Below are 10,299 nucleotides of genomic sequence, written 5' to 3' on the forward strand. Positions count from 1 at the left end.
GGTACGGTTGTATCTTGCCCATTGTGAACAGCAAAAGGTACATGTTTTTGACATGATCCACCAGTCTTTGGGACATACGACCTACATACCTAGCATCACACTGGCACTGAAATTCATATACCAGCTTACTCACTTGTGTGACGGGCAGAACGTCTTTTTGGCTTTTGCTGTTAGTGACAAATACCACTCGTGTTGCTACTGCATAGTGGCGGTGTTGCTCAAATTGTTTTTTTTCATGCTGTATATCGCGCAATCTCATGAACGGGCCTAAGGCCATCACTTTCGGCCCTGGAAAGCGCTCAGTCTACGTCAGGTTACCTGGAAGGGCAAAGTATCTCAAAAATTTGAGCACCAGGTTAAGTTGATGAGTGCAAGACGAAAAGCTTTGACAAAATGTCTTTTTTCAGCAATACTCAAGTTCTGTACTCCAAATGACAATCAATACTTACTTAACAGAAGATTTTGTTCCCAAAGTTGACTAAATTGCAGCCCCTGGTAATATAACTTGTAATAATAATAATAAAATGCATTGACATGTACTTCTTGATATCCTAAAATCATAAACAAAGTATTATTTAAATGCAAGCAGTTGGTTTTGTACAAGACCTAGTGATCCAAATTTTTCTTGTATCTTAGCAACATTTTTTGTAATTGCACTGTTATGCAACTTCACTTTGATGTTACAGTGTTTGTTTTTAATTCATTGCTGGGATGCAGTGACACCGATACAGAATCCCTAGTTTCCCTGATGACATTAAGGGCTAACCATGTAGTGTGGAAAGGGAGTCACGTGTAAGCCACTGTAGCAGATGCCTATCTTCATGCACAGGAATCATATGGCAACTTTCATGGGCATTTTTCTGGTACCAATGTGTCCAATGATATTGTACATTCAAATCTTAAAATTTTAACTTGTGGGTAATTGTAGACATTTATAATGCTTTATTTTTTAGTTTATTATGTTAGCCAAGTTACATTTTGGAGCCTTTCCAGGGCCCTCAGTGGAATACATGCCAGCTCGGAGTTGGTGAGAGTTTCATTGAGGCCTTGCAGAGGCTTAATCAGCACAATTTTCAGGATAGCACAGGACCACCTCAAGCTCCTCTCCATTTAGTTTGGAGGACTCTTTCTCCCCAACGCTACTCTCTCTCTCTCTCTCTCTCTCTCTCTCTCTCTCTCTCTCTCTCTCCCCCCCCCCGCCCTGTTGAATGGAATTTCCATGGGGTTGAGTCCCAACAGAACTAAGTTCTCCTCCCCCATTCATTCCAGCCCCTCAATCAAAACATGTTCCTGTTGCATCACTTGACAATAGGAATTTCACATCCCAAGTGAAAAATAAATTACACACGGTTTTTTTTTAACAAAGTTCCAGTAAAGATACTGGGTTTTACCGCTGAGTGGTGCCAAGGTTCAGATGCGATAAAGCTCCAAAGAGACGACCTTCATGCATATTAACTGCTTCAAAGAAAGAGCTTGCTGGAAGTCATTCAATGCTAATATATTTTTTAAATGATTCCTCCCTTTTATAATTAATTATGATAAAAAAATTATATAAATTATTCTAAATGTATTTTCTTTGATAACTTTCTATTACAATTCTTCTGATTCTTATAAATAATTCAATACAAACATTTTAAAATAAATCCAATCTATTAATTAAACTTGTACTCTTAGGTAAATTGAAACTGTACAACAATATTCTTAGGGTACTTTTCAAATCCTAATGTTTAAAATGGAAATATGTCATCACGAGAGGTATAAACAGCTACAAATAGCCATTTCCTTCTTCAATGCTATCGATGAACTGCCTGAAGTCCTTTTATTGATGAACAGGCCTTTTGAATATATCCAGAGGTTTAATCTTTCACATTTATTTACTTATGTGTCAGTGTGTCTCGGCTGGGAGCACTCTCACCTCTTGAGTCAGAAGGTTCTGAGTTCAAATCCCTCTCCCGTACTTAATCAAGGCTGACGTTCCAGTGCAGTACTGTTGGAGGTGCCAAAGTTAGGATGAGGTGTTAAACCAATGCTCTGTCTGCCCATTCAGGTGGACATAAAGAACCAAGATATTATTTCGAAGGAGAGCAGAGGAGTTATGCTTGTTGTCCTCGCCAATATTTATCCCTCAAACAGCACCGCAAAAAACAGATCAGCTGGTCAATATCATGTTGTTGTTTGCAGGAGCTTGCTGTGTGCTAATTGACTGCCACATTTCCTACATTTCAACAGTGACTTCTAAAAGTACTTCATTGGCTATAAGTTGCTTTGAAGTGCCTAGTAGACATGAAAGGCACTTTTATTATCTTTCTTTCATTTTTCTTTCTTTTTATTTATTGCTTCAGAGACCAGAGCTCTACTGACATCCTTCCATTCTACAATAACCTGAAGAAGAAAATGATGTCAGATGAAGAAGATGAGGTAATTTTCAAAGGCTGAAATCTGGCAAAGTAGATTCTTTTTAAAAATATATTCAGTAAATTCATCTGATTCCATAGTGAGCCAGACACTGGACTACCATTATGTCCAGGCCAGGGGTGCTTGGTTTCATCCTCAAAATGCCCTGAGCTAGCTGATCTCATCTGGGGTAGTGGCTGGGAACTATAATTGACTTCAGCACCTCTGGCTTCATAAGACAAAACTAAATTAGTCAACATTCCTGTTGCTGATTGCTGTCCAGTCACCTCTTATTATAATGTGCACATGCTTACACTTTGAGCAAGGATAGGATCATTCTCTGATATGATGCTCTGTGATTTTATTGTCTGTCAGTATTCACCGTCTAGGGCCACATAAAGAATGGGCAGTTGGATCTTGTACTGTAAGCACTGGCAGTGTTCATGGAGCTGGGCCCAATAAGAGTTGATACCTCTGATGGAGAGATGACCCTCTAATCAATGTTGTATTATTGCCGTAATTGTTACATGCTAGGAAAATGAATACGTTAGTAGAAGCCCACACAATAGGTAGATTTTAATGGGGTCCTGGGGAGTGGATTGGGAAGCAAAGGGGGCAGGAGAATTGCATTGGAAGGGTGGTGTGAAGTGGTTGGTGGTGTGGAGTGTCCGACGCAGTGGAATTCTCTCAGCAGCTGGGGAAGGTGGAGAATGGCGTTCCTGCAAAGTGAATGATCGAGACTCTTAAATGATCAATTAAAGGCCAGTTAAGGGTCTCTTCCCATTGCTGCGTGGGAAGATTGTCCATTAAAACATGAGGGCCAGCCCTGTCGCCCACAGAGGGCAATCTCCATGGAAACACAGCCCTTGCTGTTTACCGGGGCCTGCCCGACTGGCCACGGCGATCCCAACCTGAATTACCTTGCTCCCAGGGCGGTGTCCATGATGCCGCTGCAGGCCGGGTGAATCCCAACAGTAGCCACTGCTCCTAGTGAACTGTTTGCCTTCCCGGGATCAAGGCCCTTAAAGCTTGTCTTTTCTACACTCAGTTGAATCTGCCTCCAGTTCCTAACCACTTGCTGTGTGAAAACAGGAGCCTCATTAATTAATTGCCTAATTACCACAGAATCATTTCTGGACTTGCGGAAATGGCCAAGGCAGGGTTGCCCCCAGCTTTCTGGCCTGCCGTTGGGCCACCTCAACAAGATTCAGCCCGATGCTAGTTAAACATAAAGGCCTTTACATCTGCACACTTGGGTGTGAAATACTGAAGAGGCTGATAAACCTGCTGTTAATTCCCTGTATTTGAAATCTTATTAAACCCCTAATTATTCACCCACCAATATGTATGGAATTACGATTTCTTGAAATTTGCAGAATATTAAAACTATTCTTGAAGCTTAAATAAACCTGGGGCATAGTCAAACTGTAACACTCCATAATTATCCAGATCATGTTAATAGTTATTTCTTTCTAACTGTAATGTTTGTGTCACATTGTTATGTCTTATTTTTCTGGTTATAAGGATGATGAGGCAGAGAATTCTGATGTTCCAGGAACCTCCACCAGAAATAAGAAGGTAACTTGATCTTAGTCCTGTGTAACAGCACGCAGGCCTAAAGCAACTGGTGTAATGTTTTACTATTTACTTGTTGGTAGCCTTTTTGGGTGGAGAAGAAAAAATATATTGTGCATTACATATAAAGTCATTTAGTGAACTGTCAGAATATTGTTTTTTTTTTTAATTTGTCTGTTAGTTGTGAAAATAGCATTTATTTTAAGCTGTGATGCATTTCTGAGATGAACTTCAATGGGGTGAATGTCCCTTTCTTATCTCCAACTTCTTTTGCGTTCACAAGACATTCATTTTTTAATGTGGCATGCTATGGGTCAAGTACTCAAAGTAGACTTCCTTGGAAATAACAGGGCATTCAAGCTGCAGCATGCTATACATAGAGTGCATGAACACAGGTTCAAATCTGATATAACCTATATGATTAATATCTGTTCTTGGCTATGCTATCTGGAGTAGATGTTGCATGAAAGCTAGGTACTTTTCCACAGGGAGTGATGAAGGATCTGGAAGAAATTGAACATAGGTATACAAAAGCAAAATGCTGCAGACACTGGAAATCTGCAGTAAAAACAGAAAATTCTAGAAATACACAGCAGGTCGAACAGTGTCCGTGGAGAGAAAAAAAACAGTGAAGTTCTGGTGAAAGGTCACAGACCTGAAGTGTTGGGCTGGATTCTACAGGCCACCCCTGGGCGGGAAAGCAGACGTAAAATAGGGTGCCGTGCCTACTCTCTGCCCATATTGCATTTTAATGAGTAGCAGGGGAGGCATCAGGTGTGCTGCCCATCCAGTTAATACCCACTTCAGGGCCTTATCCTGTTGTCGCTCAGCTTTAGTGGGTGGTGGGAGAGGTCTCTGCCTAGATTTCACCCTGCGGGCTGCTGGCCAGTGAAAGTCCCCCGTGCCAATCAGAGGGCCCCCCTCACCCCCCAACAGCTCTCCCTCCCCGCATCCACCCTCCTCCTTGCACTATCCAACATGAGACCCCCCACCCCCTTCGCTGGAGCCTGCCAACCCAGTTCCAGCAAGATCCCAGACTTACATGGAGGTCTAGCCCATCGCTGAACACCTTCTTGATGTCCTCAGTGGAGTACTAACAGTGGTCACTGCTCCTGGAGGCACCGCCAGTACTGCAGAGCTTCCGGCCTCCAATTGGGCAGCAGCTCGATGTAGCCAGACTACCTCCTGGAAAGGGGTGGAAGCCTTGCCTCGTAGCAATTAAAGGCCTATCGACCGAAAAATTAAAGCGGGGCGTGTTGGTCGAGCAGAGGTGCCACTACCATTTAAGCTGGGGTACGGAGCACCTGCCTTCAGCATATAATCTAATCCGTTAATTCTGTTTTTCTCTCCACGGATGCTGCCTGACCTGCTAAATAGTTCCAGTATTTTGTGTTTTTATTTTAAAAATCTCTACATGTTGTAGGCATAAACTTTGAATTCTTATATTTTGGGGAATCCAGGAACACCAGCCTAGGAGGACACAGCGTAATCGTGTTCAGTCACATGATGTTAATGCCTGGAAGGTGCGCTGTAGAGAGCTGCTGCATCTAATCTTTCAGTGTGAAGACTCGGAGCCTTTCCGTCGGCCTGTGGATTTATTTCAGTATCCAGTATGTAAATACCTACTTTAACTTACTTAGTTAGTGCTGTTCACCTAATTGTTTTTTTCTAAGTAACGTCAAGGCATTTTAACTAAGTGCTTTAAAAAGATATACAAATGGAAGTTTTGGAGACTCTGCTCATAGCAAGGAGCCTTGCAATTCAGGGTGTGCAGGTTGTAGAATTGGGTATGGAGATCATGCCGCTGCTTTGCTGTATAGCATTTTGGAGACTTTGCTGCAGATCTACATGACATAATTTCACCTCGGATTCCTTTGGAAATAAACCACATGCCAGATTGCACTCCTCCAGAGTGCAGCCCACCTATGTAAAATACTCTTTAGCTGTCCTGGGCTTGTAGAGTTGACAGCTTAAAGACCTTTAATGTTTCCTGTGCTGTTTGGAAAGTGCTAGGTTTGGGTGGGGTTGTCGGACTCCAGTTTCAGCTAACTTGCAGGAAGGTTCAGAACTGGGAGCTGCAAGGTTGTGCAGGTTGAACCTGGAGGTGGAAGACGGTGGGAACCAAAAGGAGGCGGTTCTCCAAAGATTCGTTGGCTGACCTTCACCACAAGTTTGGTTTGTTATTTAATTTCATCTAAACTTTCATTGGTAAATAAATATATATATATTTGTTTTTGCATTGCAAGATTTTTGGTTACCACACTTTTTCTTGCAACTATCTTGCTTTGAGTTGCAATTTCACTTGCCACAACCAGAATGTTCAAGATGGGAATTCTTGTGATGGTTGCAATGGAATTCCATGGCTCTCAGAGGATGGTCACTTCAGAAAGGGGTGTAGGCAGGTGCTTAGATTAACTGACCCTGACATTTTTTGCTAGACCTATCAGGGAAGACCAATCTTTGGCCTCTCTGCTTTGTGAGGGAGCTAGCATAGCTGTTAATTTTCTGAATATTGACAAAACAGGGAAAACACAGAGACTTTGTAGTGGTTTGATACAACTGAGTGGCTTGTTAGGCCATTTCAGAGGGCATTTAAGAGTCAACCATGTTGCTGTGGGTCTGGAGTCACATGTAGGCCAGATCAGGTAAGGATAGCAGATTTCCTTCCCCAAAGGGCATTAGTGAACCAGAAAGGGTTTTACAACAATTGACAGTGGCTTCATGGTCATCATTAGACTTTTAATTCCAAATTTTTACAGAATTCAAATTCCACCACCTGCCATGGTGGGATTTGAACCCAGGCCCCCAAAGCATTGCCCTGGATCTCTGGATTACTAGTCCAGCGACAATACCACTACATCATCGATCGCCTCCCCCCACCTTAGTTGCTTCAACAATGACCTGTGGGGATGGCAATGGGCAAGGAGGAAAGCGTCTTTGGAAGGACTGTATCAATTCCTTTAATAGCTGGTTGTGGTTATTGGAGGCCCATCATCTCAGTCCCAGGACATCACTGCATGAGTTCTTCAGAGTGGCGCCCTTGGCCCTACCATCTGTAGTTGCTTCAATAATATCATTCTGTCCATCTTAAATCAGAAGTGGGTATGTTCACTGGTGATTGCACAGTGTTCACATCCAATCATAACTCCCAAGGTCTGTGTCCGTGTCCACATGCAGCAAGACCTGAACAACATTTTGACTTGTGCTGTTAAGTGGCAAGTAACATTCGCGCCACACAAGTTCCAGGCAACAACCATCTCCAACAAGAGACAGTCTGATGATCTCCCCTTAACATTCAGCAATATTACCACTGCTGAGTTCCTTAACATCAACATCCTTAATGGGGGGGGTCATTATTAACCTGAAACTTAACTAGGTGAGCCACATGAATACTGTGGCTACAAGAGCAGAGGCTGGGAATTCTGCGGTAAGTAACTCACCTCCTGACTCCTCAAAACCTTTTCACCATCTACAAGGCACCAGTTAGGAATGTGATGCAATACTCTTCACTTAACTGGATGAACGAAGCTCTAATAACATTCAAAAAGCTCGACATCATTCAGGACAAAGTAGCCTGCCAGATTGGCACCCTATCCACCACCTGAAACATTCACTCCCTGCACAACTAATGCAAAATGGCAACAATGTGTACTATCTAGAAGTTGCACTGCAGCAACTCAGCAAAGTTTCTTCAATAACACCTCCCAAACACACGAACCCTACCATCTAACAATCAAGAGCACCAGGCACATGGATGCACCACTTGGAATTTCCCCTCCAAGGCATACACCATGCCTCTTTGGAAAGATATCAATGTTCCTTCATCGTCACTGGTAAAAATCCTGGACCTCCCTACCTAACAGTGGTTAAAGGTGGTGGATAATTATCACCATCTGAAAGGAAGTTAAGGATGGGCAATAAATACTGGCCTTGCCAGGACATCCATATCCAGTGACCAATTAAGAAGAGAAATCCAAAGTTTATGGCAGACTGTAAGTGTCAATTTTCAGAAACCCAGAGATTTGCAAGAATGTGAGTAATCAGTTAGGTATCGTCAAAGAATATTGCATAAGTTGGTAAACTGCAGCCATAATTACAAACCCTTTGATTACTAAAAGCAAGTTAAACCTAAAATCCATTCGAGACAACAGTATTGCTCTTTGTTGAATCTTTGTTGAGTTGGTGCTTTGTCCCCCAAATTTTAAGTGCTAGCAAACCTCCTGACCCTAAAGCACTAGCTGACGAAGTATAGCATAAAATCATCATCTTTGACATCAGAATTTTCTTTCACAAACTGATCTTTCAATGTGAAACGTGTATGGTAGCTTTGTAAGAATCTGTAATTGATTTAGAGAACTGCAGAGAGTGGAAAGCAACCTTGTCTATATAGTCATTCCTGGGGCCGAATTTTACAGCCCCATTTGCAGCAGGGGCGAGGCTGTAAAATTCAGCAAGCCGTTCAAAAGCACAATGACTTCGGGGGGACTGTAAAATTTCGCCAGCATAAAATTGCGCCGTTGGAGTTTGTTGAATGAGGCTTTGTGGTTGAACAAGAATACCTACCCAAAACTAAATTGCCAATTATAACTGTGAACAAGCCACAGGATTTGATCAAGGAATTCAGACAAGCAGAACTAGGAAAGAAATGTTGAAAATGTACAATAGAATTTTTATGTAAAAGGAAAATGTAAAATAAATTGCCATCCCACCCAAAGCATTGACCTATCTCTTTTCAGATATTGACTGATCTATGCCCTTCTAGTATTTTCTATTTTTATTACTGATTCCAGTGTTTGTACTTTTTCTTATCCTTAAAAAAAAAGTCAGTGTTATCTGCAGGAAGAAATATTTGCTGCCTTAACTTAAGGATACAAAAGCAAAACATGCTGGAAATCTTAAATTAAAACAAGAAAAGACCTCAGCAGGTCAGGCAGCACTTTTGGCAAGAAACAGAATTAACATTTCAGGTTGAGATGACCTTTGAAGAAAGTAAAGAACTTGCATTTAGATAGTGCTTTTAATGACTTGAGGATTTGCCAAAGTGTTTCACAGCCAATGAAGTACTTTTTTTTTGGAATGCAACCTTGTTATAATGTGCAATTGACAATTTACGTGCTGCAACATCCGACAAAGAACAGTGCAATAATTCACCAGCTAATGTTTTTTTGACATATTAGTTGAGACTTAAATATTAGACAGTACACAGGGAGAACTTTCCTGTTCTTTGAATAACGTCAAAAAAAAAATCTGTTTGTGAAAGTGTTTCAGAATTCAGCAGATTACATAACTTGTTGATGATGTGATGTAAAATAATGCTCAGTTTGTCATGCCTCCAAGACAAAGCCATGAAGCTCACCTGGGGAATGTCACCCCTTGTTCGGGAAACATATAAACAAAACTGCATATTTAACAAATTTCTAAAATAATCTAATATGCTGTAATGTATTGTTGAGTTTATTACTACAAAATGACTTTTGTGTTATTTAGACACTTAAATAGGCATTCATATTACATTAGACCAGTCTTACAATTTTACCTGCTGAGTATTTCCAGCATTTTCTGTTTACTTTAAGGATATTTATTTTGTTTTTTTTTAACACACACATTCACCAGTACCATTGTGATACATAGTCCAACAGCAGAAATTACTTTCGCAGAAACTTATAGAATAATACAGTCATTTACAGCACTAGAGGCCATTCAGCCCATCGAGTCTGTGCTGGTTCTCTGTGGAACTCTCACTTCTCCCACTTGACCCCTTTAACCCTGCAAGTTTATTTCCTTCAAGGGCCCATCCAATTTAATTTATGTTTCCATTAAAGTTAACCAATCAGTTAGGAGATTGGCAAGGAAATTCCTGGGACACGTTTCAGCATGGGAAAGTATTCATGTTGACCCATTAGGTCATTTGCACATTCTTAACCTTTGTCTCCATTTCTCAAATAAGTAGTCTTATTTTTGTAAACATATTTGTTTTCTTCTAGGATTATAGAGATATCATTGACACACCAATGGATTTCGGAACAGTTCAAGAGACATTGGAAGCTGGAAATTATGAGACGCCATTGGAATTATGTAAAGACGTGCGCCTTATTTTTAGCAACTCCAAGGCTTACACTCCCAGCAAAAAGTCAAGGGTAAGCAAATTGTTAAATTGACACATGGACTATCCAAAATAAGTAAGTAAGTCAGAGCATGATGTTGACTTTGGTTGATCCTTTTGATATTTAGGAAATGAGTACATCCTGCCTACTGGCCACTTATCAGTGGACAGAATAGGAAGTTGGTATGCTTTTCAGGACTTCACTGCAACCCAAAATCTGAATATTT

The 10,299-nt window shown here is 41.1% G+C and overlaps 1 protein-coding gene across 1 annotated transcript in view; it reads left to right on the plus strand.

Annotated features, from left to right (window-relative positions):
* phip (PHIP subunit of CUL4-Ring ligase complex) overlaps positions 1-10,299 on the plus strand; it is a 244,017-nt gene that overhangs the window by 213,741 nt on the left and 19,977 nt on the right. Inside the window, exons 33-36 of the mRNA XM_078542472.1 lie at positions 2,343-2,418; positions 3,919-3,972; positions 5,430-5,579; positions 9,954-10,106. Of these exons, the coding sequence (XP_078398598.1) occupies positions 2,343-2,418; positions 3,919-3,972; positions 5,430-5,579; positions 9,954-10,106 (433 nt within the window). The remainder of the gene's footprint in view (positions 1-2,342; positions 2,419-3,918; positions 3,973-5,429; positions 5,580-9,953; positions 10,107-10,299) is intronic.

The sequence above is a fragment of the Cetorhinus maximus genome, chromosome 5 (assembly GCF_964194155.1).
Source record: "Cetorhinus maximus chromosome 5, sCetMax3.hap1.1, whole genome shotgun sequence".
NCBI classification, from domain to species: Eukaryota; Metazoa; Chordata; class Chondrichthyes; order Lamniformes; family Cetorhinidae; genus Cetorhinus; species Cetorhinus maximus.